The sequence below is a fragment of the Vanessa cardui genome, chromosome 23 (assembly GCF_905220365.1).
Source record: "Vanessa cardui chromosome 23, ilVanCard2.1, whole genome shotgun sequence".
Lineage (NCBI taxonomy): Eukaryota > Metazoa > Arthropoda > Insecta > Lepidoptera > Nymphalidae > Vanessa > Vanessa cardui.
Genome location: NC_061145.1, coordinates 8082356 through 8107386, shown reverse-complemented (window position 1 = coordinate 8107386; position 25031 = coordinate 8082356). Strand labels below are relative to the sequence as shown.

Here is a 25031-nt window from a genome sequence, read left to right as displayed (position 1 = left end):
GTATGTATTTTGTGTCTGCTAAAGTTAAATTCATTTAAATGCCGCCCACTCAAAATACATATAGCAGATTTAGACTTGTTTCTCGTGCAACATATTAAATCTAAAAGTTTAAGAACATGATGCATTATGTCTTATGTTTTTTAGTCAGTGGTCATATGTAAAGACTGAGAAAAAACGAATTATAAAAATATATTCTTAAAGCCTGAATCATCACAGAATAAATAATTTGTGAACGTTTTAAGGACATAAGCATGTTTGGCAAAAGTGAATAAAATGTATCAAGATAGTTAGCCAATAAATATCCCACGGCTGGACCAAGAACCCTCCACCGTTGAAGACGAAATGCAACTTATGCAAACACGTTGTTGTAACAAAATTTCCTGTTTTGCCTTTCATATCTTCCCAATAAGCTCTTTCAAGAAATTATAAAAGTTAATTTATTGCATATAAACTTTTTAATTAGAAGCTTAGATTTTAAATGGACTTTCAAAAATCGGACGCTTTACAATAAACTGAAAAATTATATTAAGGTGTGATCACACTTGAATATAATTCCTTCGGCGAGAACATTAGCCTATATTATACCAGTTCAAATAGAAGAATTACATTAGTGAAAAGAACTACGCATTTTAGTGGTACACTTCTATTAATACCATTTGTAGTATTACAGCAGTGAGAGAGTAATCGAGCATAAAAATTAAAAAAAACAACCCTCATTTTTAAAAATAGAATCCTAGATTTTCATTTAGTTCAGGTTCAGGTAAGTGCTGTATTTATGAGTCTGCCCTAACAAATGTATTCGAGATAGACCTGTCGTTAGAACAAGCATATTTTTTAAATCTAGGCACTCGCACCCTTCGTTGGCACAAGAATTTTCAGCAGAGAGAACCAGCAGTGGAACCTCAGCAGTATTTTTTTCTTAATCCTAAACATTTACTAAGAGCTCTCTAGAGCTATTCGGAAATTAAAACCGAAAAATGAAGCCGAACATTTTCTCGGCTGGATTTTTTCAAGTATAATCAGCATCAACCTACTTACCTCTAATTACATGGTGTACCGTTTCAACCTGAACGTCTTAGCGAAAGATTTTATCTACCATTTTATTTTTTTAAATTAAAATACACAGAGTAATTAAAACATTCCCATTCAAGTAACCTGCTACCTCTGTTTGCCCTACTTTATTTAGTATCTATTAAATGTATATATAATGTACATAAGACGATATTTACCATTTAATTTGATTTTGGTTGATTTTCAAAAATACTTGCGTGTAGAAAAAAATAATTGATCAAAAGATGATGGGAATTTGTTGTGTCTTTTTGCGTAACTCAGAGATGATCGAGATAGACCTATAGTTGTGGATTCATACCCAGCAATTACCACTGAGTTTCCATGTACTCAATTTGTGTTAGCAATCATCTTGTGCTTGGCTGTGAAACAAATCATATATAGGTAGCATGTGTCTAATTTCAATGAAATTCTGTCACATGTATATCCACTAAACCACCTTCTATGAACGAAGTGAAATAAACAACAAATTTTCTCCTCACAGGGAGAGAGGAGGCCTCAAGCTTGGTGGTAGGGCTTTGTGCAAGCCCGTCTGGGTATGTACCATCCACTCATCAGTTATTCTACCGCCAAATAACAGTACTCAGTATTTTTTGTTCCGGTCTGAAGGGTGAGTGAGCCAGTGTAACTACAGGCACAAGGGACGTAACATCTTAGTTCCCAAGGTTGGTGGCACATTGACGATGTGAGGAATAGTTAATATTTCTTACAGCGTCATTGTCTATGGGTGATGGTGACCACTTACCATCAGGTGGCCCATATGCTCGTCCGCCAACCTATACCATAAAAAAAGCTAGCAGTAAGCAAAAACAAACTATTTACAGAAGTATATAGTATGTAGATTTTGAATATCTTCCCAAATGTATATATTTTGCTTACGAAGAAGTCAAGGTTTGATACAAGTCCAAAGAACCTTACACCTCAGTTATTGTGTATTAATTTCACGCTTAATCTCTAGGCGTGTCTGAGATTCTAGGCCTTATCGGACAGACAGATAATAAAGTGTTTTTACAAGTATTCCTGTTTTAGATGTAAGAAATCCTAAAATATGTATCTAGCCTGTTCTTAATCTGTGCTAAAATTGTTGTTTTCAAAGTAGAATTCGAAAATTAAAAAACACCAAAAGGCAGTGTCACTCAGCATAATGAACAGATTCTTATAACATCCCATTCAAAATTACAGTGAAATAAGCATTTAGGCATTTAGACTGTGGAGGAATAAATAATTTCATATATACACAATTATACATTCATTCTTGAACCCTGAAAACATTCAATCTATTTTCGTAGTCTTGTAAAAACAAACATAATCAACCATAATCTACATCGATTTAAAAATAAAAAGTAGACGAATAAAGAAAAGATATCTTTCAATTAATTACGCAAATTCTGAACCCAAAGTTTAAACATCAAACACTAGAAATTTAAAAGGTTCAAACATTAAAGTAATTTGGCTAGCGCAAACTAGTTTGCGCAGTTAAGCGTGGGCGGTAAAATGGTAGAATGCGTAAACTCTAAAGAGCAACTCGTATAATCGTTGCATTGTCAGGATTTAAGCTGCATGATTCTCGTATTTTATTATCATTCTAATTGTATAGTACTCTGGAATAGTCTAGAAATACATAACAGGGGGATTTTTTTGTTCAATTATCACTTCAACCACTTTAGAACCAGCTCAGTCAGCGTTGTATTTGATGTATTCGATTCTATACCTTCGGAACTTTCAAAGAGCCAAGCTTGTCTGTCAATCATTCATTCATTCATTCATGATTAATTCGTGTCTGAATGCCATCAACGCATTTACAAGCTCCCCGGTATTGTAGATATCAATAACCGGCAGTAATCACAGTCCATTAGATCAGCATTCTGCACATTTACCCACTCTTCTAAAAGTGTGCTGCGTTAAAAGCGTAAATGAGCAAAACAAATTATTGTTTTGTCTACAATAATCGATTAGTTACTTAATCGACCTATTACCACAATAAGAATTTAGTATTATCTGTGGAAAAAGGATAAGTAGTTTAGGCGGGCTTTTAAAAAATAAAGATGGCGTGTATCGTTTTAACAGCTAAAAAAAGGTAAATATAATTCATAAATATATAAAATAACGATTCAGTGTGATTTTTCAATAAATAATTAAAGTAATTTAAACATAAAGGAGTTTATTACAATTGCTTAAATATTTTGTCGGCCATCGGACCGGGAACTTTAAGTAAGTGGTATCTGTCACACAAAAAAACAATTCAAATAACTCTTCCACGTCTTCATCAAAAGAGATAAAAACGCTGAAATTGAGTGGAAAGCGTGTAATTTATACAATGACTTTTGCTTTTGCGATGTCATCTTAGCTTTTGTTCCCTTTTTCTTTTAAGCTGCATTTTATTTGCGAGAATGTACTTTTTAAACTTGATGAAATCTTTATATCTTTGAAACTGTTTTTTTTTTCATAAAAGCTGATATATATATTAATAATATAGAACATAAGAATAAATTTCTCATTATATTATATTTGTGTTAAAATTCCAATAAATTATATTTGTTTTAAAGACTAAGTGCAATGAAATTAAAAAATACACATTAAAGTAAAAAATCGAAAGTAAGTCATTAATATTTTAATCACTATAACTAGTGTCGTCGTTAGTGTTTATAATAAAATAATTTTCTGCAGCGATCTAACGATCTATCACATTATCAGCATTTCTCGCACTTTTATTTTTACAAATTGGTGTGGTATTCATTTTTTTTTTAATATCAGTTAATAATAATAAGAATTTAATTTAAATTATATAAATATCGGTTAATAATTAATTAAATCCACAACCGTCACGTTCGAACTTATGTCTTTGCTTGTTCAATGTGAACTTGACTTTGTAATTTGAAAAGATTTGATTGGTCAAAGGTGGCGGTGAACAATGACAACTCACTGCATTCTTAACCCGAACAGACTATAATTACTGTAAAGAAAGGCATTGTAAATCTGTTTATATGAAAAGAGCAACTATCGAGTTTCTTGCCGTTTCTTCTCGCTAGAAGCTGCTTTCCGAAACTGTGGGTAGTATTTAATTATTGACGATTCAAAAACGCTTCATTGTGAAGTTAACTTGAATAGAATTGATTTGATTTGATTTGACTGTGTATTACATCACATATCACCCGTCAACCCGTTTTTGTCCACAGCTAGACATAGGCCTCTCCAAGTGACTGTGTATGTCGGAAAGTAAGTAAAGTTACTATTTCTTAATAAAATCAAACATTCTGAACCGGTGTTAGCTTTAAACTTAATTTAATCATGTCAAATGACTTAACTTAATAAAGTAGGTTTTGATTTTATTTGATTTGATCTGACTAGTACTTAGCACTAAAGTTTTACTTAATCCTTGTAATAAACGTATTCAATTCATTGTTTTGAAGTTTAAGCAACGAAATAATTAATTATTTTGATTATTCATGTAAATTAAATAAATCAAGGGAAAGGCCAAGTGTTAAACTATAAAAAGTATATAAACAAAACCTATATATGTACATATGTTTATATATTATATAATTAATAAGGTATGTTAGCAGTGAACACCGAGACAAATATAGTAAATAGCTTAAGAAAATAAAAAAAAATAATAATTAAATGTACAAAACTAATAACATATATACTTGTTTCATTGAAAATGTGAATACACACAATTTCATTAAAAGTAATAAACAATCAAAAAAAAAATATTTTCAATGAATTGACGAACAAAATAATCTTTAAAACATGCATTTAACAATAAATCGACACGCTTAAATCATCTCAATGAAAAATGTACATTTTATTTACTTTTAATTTATCGTTAAAAATAACCCTTGAAGGGTAAAAGTTCGTAAATTCGTCGAACGCGATAAATATCCAGTTTATATGTAATTTATCTTACCGTCCCGTAATTTATATGCGAACAAAAACAATATATGGTTTATCTGTCATAGGGATTATACTAATCCATTCAAATATTGATAAATACTGATACAAGTACGTAAACAAATGATGTACTGTTTCAACTAAGTTATTAATGTTATAATATAATAAATAAATCTTTATTAATATTATAAATTTGAAAATAACTGTCTGTCGCTCTTCCACGACCAAACCGCTGAACCGAACTTGATGAAATTTCGTATGAAACAAACTTGAAGTCCAAGAAAAGACATGACAATCAATAACAACAATTCTAAACCGCAAGCAAAGTCACGGGCGACTACTAGTATATTATGAAATGGTAAATTTTGCTTTCTCATAGTTAGTCATCTCATAAAAATTATACAGATTACAGTACAAAAATTATTCATTAATGCTATAGTATACAAAATAATGTTCATAATTTAATGAAACGATCACCTCCTTGCCATTTATATTCATATTCAATATATGTATTTAATAAATTTAACAATACAAGGACTCACCGAGTTTCTTTCGCTGGTTCTACTGATCAGGGTGTTTTCTTTTCCGAACCGGAGGTAGTTATTAATTTGAGTATCAATAAGTAATCGTAATGCTACCATATGAATAAAGGAATTTGAGTTTATACTAAGCTGCGACTTCAAAATTTTTTGTATTAAAAATCGGAAACAAATAATAAATACCTCTTAAGTCTAGATTATATCACCGATCACAAAGAATGTGGAGCAAAAAAATTTCCTGTCTGCGAAATGAGCGTTCCGATAACTGTATCAATAAAATTAGGACAAATTCTGATTTGTTTGACTGTAAAATTTCATTCAATATAATCAATTTACTTAACGTTGTTCGTTTGTTCGCTAAGCGTGTGAGAACTAAAATTAAGCTGAATGCTAAAAACATTGATTAAAATTAGAGTAAAATATGTACTCAACATATTTTTGGTAAAGGACATTAAAACACTCATAACTTTTTAGTTGACTGCACACGTTGACAATGTGGTGATCACCTCCAGGCTATTGTATTTTAAATAACCAAAATATATTTATTATTGTACATGAAACATTAAGTTACAAAAATATATCCAGATGAGTTTCTGTCGCCGGTTCTTCTCGGGTCTGAGGTGTTAAATTCCAAACTGGTGGTAGATTTTTGACTATCAATAAACGAGTGTAATCACTTCTATATTGAATAAAGATTTTTGACTTTGACTTTGATATAATCCATACCTAAAAGCTTATTTATAAACTCAGTATTACTTTAAGCTGGTATTACTATTAGAACATTGTCCACCTAACAGCTAAATTCCGAGAAACAACACAATAATCCACTTCACTTAACTTCAGTGTTTCAACAGAAATAGCAGAATTCGTCTCCCTCAAAACTGACGTAACTAACCTAACCTAACCTCAAATATTGTTACAGAATTTACTGCATTTCGAATCTATATGTTATCTCTTATAGTAAACTTATATAAAGTTAGTTCAGCTAGAATTTGTAACTCATGTTACGCTTGGCTTTAGACGAAAATGTCGTGACAAATCTGCCACGTGTGTTAATAATAGTCGCTGACAAAGAGTCAGTAATCATTAGCATTATCAATAAATCTTCTACGTATCTTCTTGTTTTTGAAATACATATATTGGCTCGAATCATAAAAAGAAGTTTGCTATTAATTGAACATTAATTACTCAACGATTATCTAGAACTTGAAAAAAAATTAAGAGATAAGTAGGTAATCTAATATGCAAAATATATCATAAATCTTGGAGCCCATATTTGAATAGTTCAAGAGCCACTTCTCTACATCTAGCCTAGCTTAGCATAAATTTTAACATTATAATTAAAATATATTGACAAATATTCAGTGCTCAATCGTTTTTGTAATCCGAAAGAAAAAAATAGATTTTAATCAATACTTTTTTAAAAAAGTTTTTGGAGTTGCATTTATGACAAATTTTGAAAAAAGCTAAAAACGTGATAACTCAACAATGGTTCACTTTTTGATTATGCATATGGTAGGTAAAATTATTGCAAATACTCCTTTCAGCTCCTAAAGGATGTACGTCGAATTACCAATACCCCTGAATATAGCCAGACATCTGAACTGACTCTCTCTTCGTTCACACGTTCACATCTAAAACATGTGTAAATTTTTCATCATGTATATTGTCTTACGATGATTTTCTTCACTAACCCACCCTAGTGAATAATAGACATAAATAAAGCTCAGCTAGTTTAGATATTCTTGTCTGGACTCGCTCGACTCAAAACCGCTGTCTTCTGTCAAGATTTATATATTGTAGCTCTCCGCCATTTCAGCTGTCGTCATAATATTTATGAATTGTGTCTAAATTTCTTGCATACAAGTTGAAGCGTTAAGTAGATTTTAACTTGTCTTACGTATATAAGTGATTTATTGAATATATTATGACTGGCTCATTCGTTAGAAATAATATTATATAATGCTCATCTGATAAGCATACAGACGAAGAGAAAACAACGGCTCTTTGTGCGAATTGTTAACCGGTTGAATCTGATTTAAAATAACGAGGGATTTATTTTCAAAGTGGTAGATGAACAAGACTAACAACCTAAATTGTGAGAAATAATAAATAAATATTAGACAACATCACATACATTACTCTGATCCCAATGTAAGTAGCAAAAGCACTTGTGTTATGGAAAATCAGAAGTAACGGTACCACAAACACCCAGACCCAAAAAACATAGAAAACTATAGAATTTTCTACATTGACTCGGCCGGGAATTCAACCCGGGACCTCGGAGTGTCGTACCCATGAACACCGGTGTACACACTACTCGACCACGGGGATCGTCGAAAGTGATGTTTTTACGTGGAAAATACTTTGGAAGTTCATTTAAGGTCATTATTTTTCACATTTGTGATTAAAATTGGATCAATTATGTTATACAGATATACCAAAAAATATACCAATATATATAAAAAAATCTAAAGCCAGTTTCAATTTCATAGTTCTACGGAATGTCTATTAATTAAATTATATCTGAGAGGCTAAAGTTAAAGTTCTACCTCTTCATAAATAGCCACAAGTACAACTCCGATTCAGCTGGTAGACCAGCAATAGAACAAAATCAATACGTACGGAACCACAGAACCTTATATAAACTGTAGACCAAATATTTTACAATGATTTAAATGTTTGAGTCTGAGATTTAATGCCGTGATAATTTCTATTAATACGCTAAGCTACGAAATTTACTAAGCATTTCTCTATTTAAATACCTGCCACAGTATGACTTGTGTCAAATTTTGTGATTTGTCAGATATAAATTACAAAAACAGGTGGCATAAATAAACAATATTGTAATTAGTATCTTTCCTTTTGCTAATGTCTTCGTCTGTTGAGAAACAAACATCATTTATAACCCACGTTTGTTTTATTAATCATTGCTAAGACATGAAATAAATAGGGGTGGCAATTCAATTAAGAGAATTATTTTGGCGCCCAACGTGGGACTTTATATTTTTTGCCAAAAAAGGAAAAATAGTCAAATATGCATTACATACTAAGAACTCAAGAGTGTGCATATACAATAGTTCTCTCTCTTTTTTCTCACCTATAATCTAGTGGGATGGCAAATCCGAAGGAGTTCAGGCGCAAGACCAAAGGCATCACATACTTGCTGGAGCATAAAAGAGTAAGTACCCTTCAGGACTCCGAGCAATAACTGAGAATTTCTCTGAAAATCCGAAAAAGTTTTATTGTCCAGCTCGTGATTTGAACCCAGGACCTCGAAATCTGCACCTCTATGGGGCAGCTCCTTTTTTAATTCACAGAGTATTTGACAGTGAACTCAGCACGGATCAGAGAGGCTGCGCTATCGTTTCGTTATACAGTTTTCACAATTTTGTAATACAAATTCCATATCCAAATTAAAATGTTCATTTAGACTTCAGTCTATTAGATGCTTATAGTTTTTTCTGCCTTATCTGTATACACTTTTGTCTGACCCAAAGTCCATTTGGAAGGAACGATGTGCCAAGTTTTTTGTGTTGTTATTCTTTTTTAATTCACTCTACATGTCACAAACTTTCGTTTCAACGCAAAAACAAAACGATTCCCCTACTCACGTTCAAATAGTGCACTGTCATGTGCAATGTTGAAATTTTCCTCTCTCTGATATAAGAAACGTGATGTTAGTGTTTTTTTCTTTTATTCACTATATTTTGCTTTTGAATATGGAAGGGGCATTTAGTTGATTTTTTTTTAATTTAGGAGGCTTACGTAAGAATTAGGAATTCACTCACATATAAAAACTTCGTGCTGAAAATTAAAACCGAATTCGATTTTTGAAAAATACCGTTACCAACAATTATTACAAAATTTACAAACGCGAAAGTGGCTTACGTTTTAAATACGCAACCAATCGTCATAACATTACCATATACGTTTCCAGGGGTATAAAAAGTACTTAGCTCATAATAGCCTCGACTCCTCCACTCAGATGACGTAGAAGCTACGGATGGATCATAATTTTTCAGAACGTTATCCTGTCGACTGGCATAATCATACCAAATGTACTGCCGTGACTGACAAATTGGCATCGTAATATTTACCATTCTTAATATCGGCATATGTACTAAGCCTTGGCAATTAAATATTATCGTTCTTTTATCGTTACTATCTACTGAGTTTCTCCCCGGTTCTTCTCGGTAGAATCTACTTTCCGAACCGGTTGTAGCTTCACTTAATAAAGTTGTTAAATGACGATTCAAAATTGCTCGTAAAAGCCTTGAATAAAGTATATTTTGATTTGATTTGATTTGAATTGATAATATGGGCTCAATCACCCTTCAATCCGAAACACACCAACAATGAATTTCTTGCCGTCGAATATATATTTTTTATCTTTATAATATTAGGAAGCCATAATTTTTAATATTTATATTATGCGGCTAAATTAATAAAGCTAGCAATTATATTCAAATTGTCAATCATTATGTTGTAATTTTACTTTTATGCTTTTTTTCTAGTGAACATCGTTCAGTCCGTATTTACTGAAACCGGTAGTTATAAAGTAATATCGGCGGTAACGATGATTCTCGCTAATATCTAAAACACCAGTAATTTGATGTAATTTCGGGCACATGTTACCATGTGAGCTTAACGCGCGAATGTGCTACGGCTACGTGATTATGGAGTACTTAAAATATAGGTTAAGTGGTTTAGTTGGTTAAGCAACACTTGGAATGGTCGGTTATTGGATGGGTTACCGTTAGTAATTATATTATTTTTGTAAAATATTTTTTATTGCAATTAAAATTTGAGAGACTCCTTGCTACTCATCACATTGCCATATATAGCCATAAAAGTAATCCTAATAGTTTCAAGTACAAAATAGTCTTTGCTAAATTAGGGCCAAACTTTTTTTTTGTTTTTCATTTCTTTTTTATTTAATTTATTTCCTAATTTTTCTTAATATTTGGGAATATGCCCAAGGTGTTTCAAAAGTCTTTAAATAAATAAAAATTTTAACAAAAAGAAAAACCGACTTCAAACAAAACACTATTTTAAAACAAATGAATATGCACGAAAAAGTAATAAAAATAATTGCGTATTCAACATATTTTTTAGAGTCTTCCTAAGTTAAATGAAATGAAAAATATTAGACTACTTAAAAGTCGATTAACGATTATATCATGTAGTTATAGTTATTGGTATATATGGAGCCGGTGTCAGCCACGGTGCCCTTGCCTCAACAATCAAAAGAAAGAAGCGATACGAGCCCCTTGATTGATCCAGTATATTATTGTGTAAAAGGTTATTTGTAAAAAACATATTTGTTAAAGTATTCTCGTATTGTTTTTTGATAGATATGCTGTAGGGTTTTATTGGCTGACACCGACTCCAAATATAACAATAATTATAACTACATGATATTGTAGCGGAGTTGTGTATGATGTTGTAGATGAGGTTTGATTAAAACAAAGTTTCTTCCACTACTAATTTATTTCTCGTAGAAATAATAAACACGAAGATAGGCAGGCACAGCACAGAATAGAAATGAGAAGAAAGAAATATGAAGGTAAGTTTAGATGAAAGAAGGAAGTATGACTTAATACAAAGACTTAAGGTGCAAAATCGTGTAGCAAAATTTAAGCGATAAGCGACGTGCGTTCAGTACGAGATCTAGGATTCGACTGCTTGACGGAAGGCGGCCGAACCGATGCGCATACGTTTCTTTGTTCAAAGTAACGGTAATTTATTTAGAAAAGACATTTCTATTACACGATCGCGCGGCGACTGCCTTCCGACATTACATAAATTATTATATTATATTTTAATTATTTATATGATTTTTAAAGTGTAGATATTTATACTGTGTATAACATGTATATATAATATGTATTTATTATGTAATTTATATAAGTATATAAGTATTATAGTATACATATATAGTATAGTTATATGTACATATGTTATAGTAATATTTGTATTTATGTTACCTTTATTATTTAATGTATGAAAAATATATAAGATATTATATGATTATATGTATAATATTTTATTTATATAAGTTATATAGGTTGTAGGGATCTGGTAAGTGTCGCGTTCGCCACACCACTCCCCTCCAGAGACCGTCCTACGGGCGATAATAATCAGGTATGTGTACTGTTCTGCCCGATCGTGTCCTTTTGTTATTATTTTCCTTATCTTTAATTTTATCATCGTGATTTTTTATTTCAGGTGGAGTAGCAGGAGGAAGAGGTATATCCCTTGGATCGTCGTCGTCGGTAAGCATGTATGCAGGCTTCAGTCTTTCTATTGTTACAGAGGTAGGTTTTCCTCGGACAAGTATTTTGAAGACTTTTTCGTTCCTCGCCAGTACTTCATGTGGGCCAGTATAAGCCAGTTGGAGTGCTCCTCTGTTAGCATCTTCTCTGAGGTACACATGACTAGTCGTTGCAAGATCTTTGAATATGAAGATAGATTTCTTACAGTGCCTGGAAGCTGGTTGCGGTTGAAGGTTCTTCGCAATAATCCGAAGTCGTGCCATAAAATCGGTTATGTCATCAGACTTATTCGTGGATGGTTGAAAAAGTTCTCCAGGTAATCTAAGCGTCTCGCCATATACCATTTCTGCCGAAGATGCTTGAATATCTTCTTTAATTGCATTTCGGATTCCAAGCAACACCAATGGAAGTGATTCTGTCCAATGTGAGTTTTCATGACAAACAATGGCGGCTTTTAATTGGCGGTGAAATCTCTCAACCATGCCATTACATGCAGGGTGATAAGCAGTAGTTTTCTTGTGTTCAAAACCAACCATTTCAGAGAGGTGCTTGAAAAGGGCAGATTCAAATTGTCGTCCTCTGTCAGTGATTATAGCAGTAGGGCATCCAAAGCGTGCTATCCAGCCGGATATCAAGGCCTTAGCTACTGTCTCTGCTGTTATGTCCATAATAGGAATAGCTTCTGGCCATCTCGTGAATCTATCTACGGCTGTAAGACAGTATTTGTAGCCGTTTGAGATTGGCAGTGGTCCTATTAGATCGATATGGACGGTGGTAAATCTGGCACGTGGAAGTTGAAAATTCCCAGGACTGGTTGAAACGTTCCGAGTAGTCTTCGCTCGCTGACAGGCTTGACATTTCTTTGTCCATTCACGGCAATCTTTCCGTACGCCGGGCCATACGAAACGCTGAGCTACAAGTTTAGCAGTGGCATTGGCGCCAGGATGGCTGAGTGAATGTAAGCTTTGGAATACTCTGTAGCGAAACGGTGATGTGACAAAGGGTCTTAGAGTCTGATTTTTGTCATCGCAGTACAGCTGTATTTGCGTTCCAGGAATGATTGTCTTACGTAGATTGAGAGACGATTCTCCTTCTATCAGTCGTTTCAGCTCAAGATCGTCAGCTTGTGACTGTGCTAGCTCTGTCAAGTCTATTGGCTTTGTCAGTTCTTCAATCCTCGATAATGTATCTGCCACGACATTGTCCTTTCCAGATATATGCCGTATATCAGTAGTAAATTGTCCGATATAGTCGAGGTGGCGAAATTGTCGTGGTGAGCATTTATCCTTTCTTGTTGTAAAGGCGTAACATAAAGGTCTGTGATCCGTGAAAACGGTAAAATGCCTTGCTTCTAGCATGTATCGGAAGTAACGGATTCCCTCGTATATCGCAAGTAGCTCCCTGTCGTACGGAGAGTATTTACTTTGCGAAGGACTTAGTTTCCGTGAAAAGAAACCGAGAGGTTGCCAAGCATCATTTTTGTATTGGTGTATAGCAGCTCCTATTGCTTTGTCTGAAGCATCAGTTACGAGCGCGATCTTTGCATTCAAGTCTGGATGAGCTAAGAGTGTTGCGCTGCATAGACTGTTTTTGCATTCTTCGAATGCCTTAAAAACTTCACCCGTGATGTCTACTGGATGTGAGCCTTTGACCTTATCAGTGAGAAGAGAGTGTAGAGGTGCTTGAATTTCCGCGGCACCTGGGATGAATTTGCGGTAAAAATTCAGCATGCCTAAGAATCTTCTTAATTCTCTCACAGTCTTAGGCACAGGAAATTCTTTAATTGCCTCGACTTTGGATTCCAATGGTTTGATGCCATTTGATGAAACGGTATATCCCAAGAAAGACACTTCAGAAACTCCAAAGACGCATTTAGACGCATTTATTACCATCCCATACTCCCGAAGCTTATGAAACAGACTTCGTAAGTGATGTTGATGTGTTTCTTCATCAGGGGAAAATATGAGGAAATCGTCTAGGTATGCGTAGACAAAGTCTAAGCCTCTGGTCATTTCGTCAACAAAACGCTGGAAGGTCTGGCCGGCGTTTCTGAGTCCAAAGGTCATATATGGGAACTCATAAAGACCAAACGGTGTTGTGATGGCCGTCTTTGCAATGTCCTCAGAAAATACTGGAATCTGGTTAAATGCTTTCACGAGGTCGATTTTGGAGAAAACACGACAACCCGATATGTTATGCGTGAAATCGTGAATATTCCGAATCGGATAGCGGTCAGGAATTGTTCTTGCATTAAGCATCCGATAATCACCGCATGGACGCCATCCACTTTCCTTCTTCGGGGCTAGATGCAAAGGTGATGCCCATGGACTCTCTGATGGTCGAGCTGTTCCATTTTTAATCATAGCTGCGAACTCTTCCTTGGCTATGAGCAATTTATCTGGAGCCAAGCGACGTGGCGAGCAAGATACTGGAGGTCCAGGTGTAGTCCTGATATGATGGACCGTGTTATGGTTAACAACCTTCTCGTTTCCTGCAGGACGTGTGATCTCCGGAAATTGACGTAGCAGTATATGGTAGTTTGAATCACCGAGCAATGTCTTCACTGAAGAAATCGTGCTGGATGATGATACTGATTCTGCTGAAGTCGTCAGGGTTGTGGTGCTATCGATGAGACGCTGGTTACGGCAGTCGACTATAAGACCATAATATGACAAGAAGTCGACGCCAATTATAGCCTTAGTGACATCTGCCACTATAAATCGCCATGTGTAGTCTCGACGCAGGCCAAGATTCAGCTCGAGGTGAGCAAAACCATATGTTGAAATAGAAGTCCCATTCGCGGCATAGAGTTGGTAATTGGTCGGAGATCTTCTTTCACGTAGTGCTGTGCGAGGGAAGACGCAGAGATCGCTACCTGTATCAACGAGAAACTGCATCTTCGATTTTCGATCCGTTACGAAAAGGCGACCAGATACGTTATGGCTATCGGATGTCGCCATTACCGATTGCCTTGGTAGTTTTCCGACTTAAAATCGCATGGCTTCACACATTTATTGGCATTCTTTCCGTGTTTATTGTGATACCAACATAATGGAAATTTTCTGTAGTTGGACTGTGATCTCATTTGTACTGTCGGGCTACGTCGTCTTCTTGATCTCGATCTTGGTCTGTGACTGCGAGCAGACAGAGCTTTTACTTGCTTTGTGAGCTCATCTATTTGTTTCGCCATTGAATCAATGGTTGACTGGGGAGCAGATGTTGAAGCGACTTGAGGTGTGCACGGTACCAATTCATGTAAGCTGTCGGCTAAGTCAGCCAAAGCTTGAAGGTCATAAGTTTTCTGAGCCACAATAATTGGTTGAAGAGCAGTAGGCAGACGACTTATCCAAATAGTTTTAATAAAATCGTCTGGAACTGATGGACCTGCTAATCTTTGCAGGTGTCGGAGAAACTGAGATGGTCTCCGATCTCCTAACTCTTCGTGAACAAGTAATTGTTTTACCTCTTTCTCGCGCGAGGCTGACAGACGCTTGATTAATTCAGTTTTAAGTCGTTCGTACTTCCCTGTCTTTGGTGGTGAAATAATTATATCCTTCACTTCTGCTGCGTAACGGTGTTCTAATGTCGAAGTAACGTAATAAAATTTTGTATCGTCGTCAGTGATTCTCGACAACACAAAATTGCCTTCCAGTTGTGAAAACCAAACTGCAGGTTCTTCTGCCCAGAACGGTGGTGGTCGCACTCCGACTCGAAATATGTCGGTCGTGTCGTGAGGTGTAAATGGTCGTCGTGACTCGGCATTTAAGTTCGAGTTACCTTCATTTTGTGGTTCCATTTTATTCCACCAAATAATCTAGTGTTCCTTACTTGAGTTGGTTAATTAATCCTCTTCGTTTTCAGCTTCTTTGTTTTCAGCGGGGTCACCAATGTAGCGGAGTTGTGTATGATGTTGTAGATGAGGTTTGATTAAAACAAAGTTTCTTCCACTACTAATTTATTTCTCGTAGAAATAATAAACACGAAGATAGGCAGGCACAGCACAGAATAGAAATGAGAAGAAAGAAATATGAAGGTAAGTTTAGATGAAAGAAGGAAGTATGACTTAATACAAAGACTTAAGGTGCAAAATCGTGTAGCAAAATTTAAGCGATAAGCGACGTGCGTTCAGTACGAGATCTAGGATTCGACTGCTTGACGGAAGGCGGCCGAACCGATGCGCATACGTTTCTTTGTTCAAAGTAACGGTAATTTATTTAGAAAAGACATTTCTATTACACGATCGCGCGGCGACTGCCTTCCGACATTACATAAATTATTATATTATATTTTAATTATTTATATGATTTTTAAAGTGTAGATATTTATACTGTGTATAACATGTATATATAATATGTATTTATTATGTAATTTATATAAGTATATAAGTATTATAGTATACATATATAGTATAGTTATATGTACATATGTTATAGTAATATTTGTATTTATGTTACCTTTATTATTTAATGTATGAAAAATATATAAGATATTATATGATTATATGTATAATATTTTATTTATATAAGTTATATAGGTTGTAGGGATCTGGTAAGTGTCGCGTTCGCCACAATATAATCGTTAATCGACTTTTAAGTAGTCTAATATTTTTCATTTCATTTAACTTAGGAAGACTCTAAAAAATATGTTGAATACGCAATTATTTTTATCACTTTTTCGTGCATATTCATTTCTTTTAAAATAGTGTTTTGTTTGGAGTCGATTTTTCTTTTTGTTAAAATTTTATTTATTTTTTGATTTTAAGTGAAGCTGACGTTGACTAACTAATTTTTTTCATATGGATAGATTAAGCGTCCCGTTTATATGAGTCAGAAACTACTTCGAGGACAATTTCAAAGGAAACTTGCGAATAAAGCAAAAATAGACTTTCGAAAATGCGGATTTAATACGTCACGCGGCGTAAACTACAAGGATCCCTCGAAAGAGCTGTAATCGACCTCAGCAAAAAAACTTTGAAAAAGACCAACTATATTTCGTACATCATATGACATCACATCACATACACAGAATTTGATTAAAGATAGTAAGAAATTCTGCCCCATATCGCACCCTAACTACGAGCCGTATAGGAGTTCCATCACTACATAGTATAAAACAAAGTCGCTTTCTCTGTCCCTATATCTTTAAATCTACGCAACGGATTTTGATGCGGTTTTTTTTAAAAGATAGTGTGATTCAAGGGGAAGGTTTGTGTATATAATACATGAACAATTGGTTAACGTGATTTTCAGTTATTCACCTATTTGTCGCGCATATACATAATGCAAATTTAAGACTTATGTCGTTTTCATATGGATACCATCATCGGAAAAAAATAAAAAAAAAATGGGACCCCACGGGAAGCACTACCTTTCAAACAAAAAAAAATTATCAAAATCGGTCCACCCAGTGAAAAGTTATGAGGTAACAAACATAATGATAAATAAATAAAACGTATAAACAAAATATGAACGAAGATTTTTTTCGTTTTTATTAACGATTATAATTTTTCTGAGAGCGATATTATTTGGGTGACTCCAGAGAGTTCTTAAATGAAGCTTCAGGAAGCTTAAAATTGCTCCTTCAAAAATTAAAAATCGAATACAATTTTCACAACTCTTCTTTTATTTAGTTACATCACAAAAACTACTCGATTTTGGATGACATTTCTACATTATCGTTACATAAAATTTACCTAAAAGCGTATTCTTAAACCAAAATTCTCAAACGTAGACGAGTAAAGTAAAGTAAAATAAAGTAACAGCCTGTAAATTTCCCACTGCTGGGATAAGGCCTCCACTTCCATTAAGGAGAGGGTTTGGAATATTCCACCACGCTGTTCCAATGCGGGTTGGTATAATGCTTGCACATGTGGCAGAATTTTGATGAAATTAGACACATGCAGGTTTCCTCACGATGTTTTCCTTCAGCGCCGAGCACAAGATGAATTATAAACACAAATTAAGCACATGCATGTATATAGTGGTACTTGCCTGGGTGTGAATCCGCAATCATCGGTTAAGATGCACGCTTTCTAACCACTGGGCCATCTTAGCTCATCATCTAGCAACGAAGGCGAGGCTTTACCTTAATTTAGGATTAATCTATCAAACTACATATCTTAAATTAAATATAGCATTTAGGTATTGAATTCATCATTGCTTGTTGTTTTGATTGGATACTTTAGTCTTAGATTCTGAGATTTCCTGAAGTATCTTTCCGTATATATGGACTTAGCTAGTCTTTGTTTTTAGTGTTGAATGAGTTTATATATGTATATATATATTTATTACTTGATGGTATGGCTTTGTGCAAGCCCGTCTGGGTAGGTACCACCCACTCATCAGTTATTCTACCGTCAAACAACAGTACTCAGTATTGTTGTGTTCCGGTTTGAAGGGTGATTGAGCCAGTGTAATTACAGGCACAAGGGACATAATATCTTAGTTCCCAAGATTAGTGGCGCATTGACGATTTAAGGAATAGTTAATATTCTTACAGCGTCATTGTCTATAGTGTTAATACATACATATGTATAATAGTATGTATATATACATATCTTTAAAATAAATAAATATATCATCATTTCGTCTGTTACAGAAGTTCCACATATTCAAGCACCTTGAAACTAGGAACAAATATATGATGAATGAATGAATGAATGAAGTGACTTCGCAAACATTTACACAGCGCTAGCCATGTGTGCGCATCACACATTGTTAGACGTTGAAACGTTTTAAGTGTCACAGCTTTACATAACGATTTATATCTAGACTTAGATATATACATAACGGTATAAACTTTTATCTTTTACGAAGTTTTCAGGTCAATCGTAATCTTTTATGTCTGTCTGAAATAGATATTTTTATTTTTTATCTGTCAAATCTTTTATTATTTTTTTTAATTTAAACTAATGTTACCAACAATATTGGTTTAATTGAAAGAAGAAGAGTTACCGTATATAATTTCTTGTAACAGGCAAACCGATTTTGACTTATACAATATCTGACGACTTCTCTTACATTGGGATCAGAGTACATTATTGTCCAATATTTATTTAAAAAAAAAAAAGTTTTCTATAGTATAATTAATTTGATGATCCATCGGCGCGCCTTTAAGAATCGCTCAGTGAGCTTAGGACATACCGTTGGAAAGAAGATAAGTTTGCTATATTTTATTTATTAAATAACAAACAGGAAAAAGAGGAAAGGATCGCATAAGGATTTCTGCTACTTCCCTTTATTGTTAACCATCAATTTCGTGTTCCTCAATAATGTTGCAAAGATTATCTGTCGAGCGTCATGACGGCAATATTTTCTATATCAGATATTTTTGTAATATCTTATATATTAATAACGGGAGCCGATTTTTGGACAGCGATTATGGGACGATAGCTGCACATAAATAATCAGTTTTGGTTTCATTTTGAAGAGCCTTATATGTGCAGTGAGTCGAGATGGCCCAGTGGTTAGAACGCGTGCATCTTAACTGATAATTGCGGGTTCAAACCCAGGCAAGCACCGATGATTCATGTGCTTAATTTGTCTTTATAATTGATCTCGTGCTCACCGGTGAAGGAAAACATCGTGAGGAAACCTGCATGTGACAAATTTAATAGAACACATGTGTATTCCACCAACCCGCATTGGAACAGCGTGGTGGAATATGTTCCAAACCTTCTCCTCAAAGGGAGAGGAGGTCTTTAGCCTAGCAATGGGAATTTACAGGCTCTTGTTGTTGTTGTTGTTGTTGTTGTTGTTATATGTGTATTAGAAAGAGGATTTTGATTGCAATTTAATTAATCGTTATGATTTAAGAAAGGATTAATTTTAGGGAAGACTTTCTAGTTTCTTCTAGTTGACTGCACACCTTGGAAATGAGATGATCGCCTCCAGGCTATTTCAAATAACAAGAATATGTTTATTGTTGTAAATTATAAATTGACATTATAAAAAAAAAAAATCCCGCTGAGTTTCTTTCGCCGGTTCTTCTCAGGTCTGAGGTATTATATTCCGAACCGATGGTTGATTATCGACAATCAATAAGAAAGTGTAAACACTTCTATTTTGAATAAAGGTTTTTGACTTTGACTTTGAATTTGACTTGAAGGGAAAAAAGTTACTGTCCCTTTTGAGGTATTTGCAATAACTGGATATTAAAAAGGAAATATTAAAGTAAGCTGTTATCAAAAAGCTCCAATTTCAACGGAAGTAATGTTGTATATATTAGTTCCGTTGAAATTGGAAATTTAAATAATGTTTCATAATGTCGCGGTAAATGTAAATGAGTGACTTACAGTTTACAATGAAATGAAATAAATAAAAGATTTTCCGAATAAGTGCCAAGTTTTGCGGGCGACCCACTTCTATACTAAAAGTTACCTATATATGTATAAAAACAGTGTAAATCTGTGTACAACATATTATACCAATATCAAAGCGATGAAATGAAATGGTCAAAAATGTTACACAGACCGTGTCGTTGGCAGCGGCATATAATAAAATTGGAGTGTCTGTTTGTAATATTAAAATAGCCCTTTTTTACTGATTGTATTTGTATGTATACACGGCACATATACCAAAATATCATTTTTACAATTTTCTTCGGTCTGTTTGTCTTTGTTTCGTCTTTTGTTCCGGCTAATCTCTGAAACGGCAGATAACTGGTATAATAAGGAGTAACTGAGGCTACAATTTTTTTTAATTAAATTCAAACGCGTACAAGGTCGCGGACACAGCTATTTTTAAATATATTTCAAAAGACATATGGCGAAAAGTTTACTTTGATTAGAACAAAGTTAATCATTGGAAATTCCTTAAGATATATTTTGTCGTCTGGTTATTGTTATGGTATTGTAAGATATCGATTGAAGTAAGTTGTATACAGTTGGTTTATAATTTTTATTATATACATAAAAGATAAAAGTTACTTTAATTAAACGGGCTAATCCCAAGCGAGATTATTTTCCCGTCAATCTTCAAGTCAAGTCCAAAAAATTACCTATTCTGTACGTGGTGGGATTCACCCTATGTAGCACTATTATTCAAATAAAAAGAATTACACTTCCGTATTCAGTGTCAGACCTACATCTGGTAACACCTCACACCTTATTAGAACCGGTGAAAGAAACTCAGCGGTTTTTTCTTTGTTGAATTTCGTAATTGTTACAATTTGCATCACAATAAATAAATGGCAATACTGAGATCACTTCATTTCCAAGGATTGTTTGCATTTATTAGAGCGCTTATTTACTTGGTGATACCTATGACTTTTTATAACTTGTCTAACCTGAGTATTTTTGTGTATAATGCAGTTAAGCTGTAACTAGTAGGAGACATAAAACCTTAGTTCCCAAAGTCGGTATCGCATTGATGCTATTAGTGATAGATCTTCTGACTACTTCTGACAGTACTTATTTCTTTGGTAGATAAGCTATATCTACCACTAATTAGGCCCATTTGCTTGGCTTAAAATCAACATTCCTAAAACGATCCTTTTGGACCTCTTAAAACAATGCATTAATGCATCTTAATAATTCATCTTAAACAGTATAGCACTGTCTTATCGTGTGATTAGGGATGGATTCTATACAGACTTCAACTTATATGTACTTGCAATCAATAGGTAACATTGAACTCCAATTGTCTGATTGACTTTATGATAATATCGTTAGAACATAGTCACTCCTTTCGGAAAGGAAACGCTCAATAGGAATTACTAGGATGATTGCAATTTAATTTTGACTATATATTATAATTAAAAGCTTACTATAGATTTTACGACGAAGTTTGGTTCTGTAGTTAATTGTAAATAGTTTTCGACTAACTTAGAATGGTAGATCCTTCCGAGCCTAAATGGGCGGATAGACAATACTGGCGCTTGTACTAATTTATAACGCTGCAATAAATAAATGTATACAACAACTTCGTCCTTCTATACTTTGGTAAATGGTGCCTCTTAAACGGTTTTATATTTAGAGTTATACTATTTAAAAATAATGTCAGCCACTACATTACTTTTAAGCGCCAATATCGTAATGATTTACAGACGGTCTAGCAATGGGTATAGGGTATAGTATAGGTTGTAACATAACACCGATGATACCCCATAGCACTTAAGAGTAATACAGACCAGAGATTTTTTTAATTGGACTGTGCTTTCCGAAGATTATGCCCAAATAAACCCATACAAATAAATTGAACGTATCTCAGGATAACGGACAAACGGACAACGTTACTAAATATATTTTGAATTTTTGGCGCGAAATTTACGTGCTTTTAAACTTTTACCCCCAATTTCCCCCTGTTGCGTGATGATTTTTCTAATGATACAGCTGCATATGTACCGATTTTTTATATTAGTTATATTAAATTTGGTATTTAGGCATTTCATACACTTTCAGCAATTTTCACTGTCTTAGGAAATAATCAAATAAAATATTTAACGTTTGTCTTTAACACATTACTATAAACCTGAATGCATGAAATATTTGTCCTTTGGAAAAGATAGGGTTTGTAGAATCTAGGTACATTCCATGATAAAATCCTGTGCAAAATTTCAAGCACAAGAGACAACATTAGTTCTCGAAGTTTCGTCATATAATATAACTGTATAACCTCAACTATCTTAACACAGTAAGATATATAAAGTCATTATAATTTACATATATATGTATATAGTTACAAACAAACTGTAACTCAAGCGGAGCTAAGTTACACTGGCAGCTACAACTTGATGGTTAAGACGATATATATAACAAACCGTTATAGCTCTTAACCGTGCAATATTAAGTATCAATTTAGAATGTTTTATATTCATTACAACATAATTAACTAACAATTATTTTGACATTCAATATTAGTTATTATGGCAATTGTTATAAGGTTGATTTAATTTAATCTCAACGAATTTGTTTCAGTGATTAGTCAAACCACAATCAAACTACTGTTGCTACATTTTTACACTTGGACTTACATATGGACCTTAATATTAACATTAAAATAAGTAGTGGTATTTGATTAAGTCCACTTTCTTAAAACTCAAATTATTTTATGCCAAATAGATCATTTCATACCCGTCCAAGAAAATAATCGATAGAGTCTTTGACAGGGCTTCGATATGGTTTTCAGGTTTTCAGGATACATTCTGAATAATTCTCATTGTATTATTCAAAATGTACGTCTTTGATTAAACTATTTTCTGTAACCAGAACATAACAATACTAAGTATTGATATTATAACGGTAGAATATCTGAAGATAGGTGGTAACTAATCACTTGATTATACAAAGCCATTAGTAATATCAGTTAAAATCCACAATTCCATCAACTGAGCTATTTTGGCTATTTGCATTGGCATTTTTTTGACTTTTGACTACGATGGCAAGAGGAACCATATCAAAAATGTCTGCAAAGCAGGAGTCAGAATAATGTTCAGGAGGAAAACGCCATCGGCTTTCAGTGTCTACGGAAATCAGGTTACTACTGAAAATTTATAGATGGAAAAAGCGAATGCCCTTTAATAGTCTGTGTCTGAACACATGCAGACATTTACCAACCATTTCATAAACGAGATGGTAAGCTATGAATGGACTTAATTAACAAAGATCCAGATAATATCGTATATTTGACAGGAATCACTAAAAAGGCACCAAGAAACTCATATAAATTGCCGTACTGGGAACGCCTTGACCTTGCGGTTGCGGTTTGTAAGTTGCCATTTGTTAATTTAGAGAAAATTTGAAGTCACCCCTATCTATACATATAAACATAATGAAAACGTCTATCTGTGAATTAAAACATTTTTTTTTAAATATCTAGTTGCAACCTGTTGGCAAGTATTCACCTATAGATATTGGCTCTGAGTGGTGGGTTGAAATATTTACCATCCCAATCTCAGGAACTAATCATATGTCATTCGTGCTGTTACACTGACTCGCTCACCCTTGAAACCGAAACACAACAACATTAAGCTGTCTGCTGTTTTGTAGTATAATTTAATCTTGACGATTTATAAAATTTTGAATGAAAAGTATTTGTCTAAACCTACCTTTATACTCTATACATCAGAAAGAGGTAAAATTTGTTTGTTTGTAGGCGAAGTGTCCAAAAGTAATGACAAAATTGAACCATTTGAGTCTAGTCTAAATAATTCCTATATTTATTTCAAATTAAATACAATCACTAGAAAACAGCGGGTTTTTCCTGACAATTTAATATATTTACAAAAATAAATTATCAAAAAAAAAATAGCAAAGAGGTGATCGCTTATTCCCAAAGTAATTAACTCACTAATAGTATAATAATCTTTCACACACGCTCTATATATATTTTTAATTTGTTATCTGTAAACTTGCAAACATTGTTTATATACATATAAGCGTTTAATTAAGGCATTCGACTGTACAACACATTAATACAATACAAGTGCGTGGGACTTATAATTAATTGAGTAAAATAATGGGCTGTCTTATGGGTAATTATCCGTCTCTTTCAAGCAACCTAATTAAAGGCAACTTTGAATTTAGAATCCGGGTCTGTGGTACAGTCGTTAATTTATATAACTGAACACAGATATAAAAACACGAATGTTTAAATAAAATATATTAACTCCTTTGTTAAGAAAAAAATCCTACGATTTTAGTTAAATAATTGCTAGATAATACTACTATTTTCTCCAAAGTATTCACCACTGCTTATTTTACATTTAATTAGTATTAAATTCAGGGCTCTGAATATATAAAAATTGTAAAATATTTTGTACCAATAGCCGTGTGGAAGATGTTTGTAATAGATAACTGAAGTAATACTAAGTTAACATAGATAAAACTTTTTACGTAAAATGCAGTACATTTCCACAAAAAGATTTTTTGAATTTGTTGTTATAATACGTATATTAGTAATGAAGTCTCCTAATAAATATTCCAAATGAGAAAATGAGTTTGACACATTTGCATGCCCTAGCTACTAAACCGTATCCAATGAAATTTTGAAAAAAAAAAACGTAGATTACCTTCCTTCATCCCTCCTCTTAACTAACCCTCCTCAGTGACTGACAGACGAGCAGAAACTATTTCAATAATAAATGACTTATCGCTTTCATACTAAAACTGGCCCTCAAACTTCAGACATATATTTTATATACATACATATATATAATGTGTTAAATTGCAATCATATTTCGCAGTTCACAATATTTCAATAGTTTACAATCAGACGAGACAGATTGTAATCTAACAACAACCGCCTGTAAATTCCCA

At 33.7% G+C, this 25031-nt stretch overlaps 2 protein-coding genes across 2 annotated transcripts in view; both read right to left on the bottom strand.

Annotated features, from left to right (window-relative positions):
- Positions 1–25031, bottom strand: part of LOC124539668 (alpha-1A adrenergic receptor-like) — a 68647-nt gene that overhangs the window by 26693 nt on the left and 16923 nt on the right. The gene's annotated exons all lie outside the window — the stretch shown is intronic.
- LOC124539639 lies at positions 14736–15572 on the bottom strand. The gene has a single exon (XM_047116938.1). It carries the CDS (start codon positions 15570–15572, stop codon positions 14736–14738), a length of 837 nt encoding a protein of 278 aa, XP_046972894.1.

Bases quoted from the DNA above. Each gene is read 5' to 3' on its own strand.
- LOC124539639 (XM_047116938.1), bottom strand. From the start codon at position 15,572: ATGGAACCACAAAATGAAGGTAACTCGAACTTAAATGCCGAGTCACGA.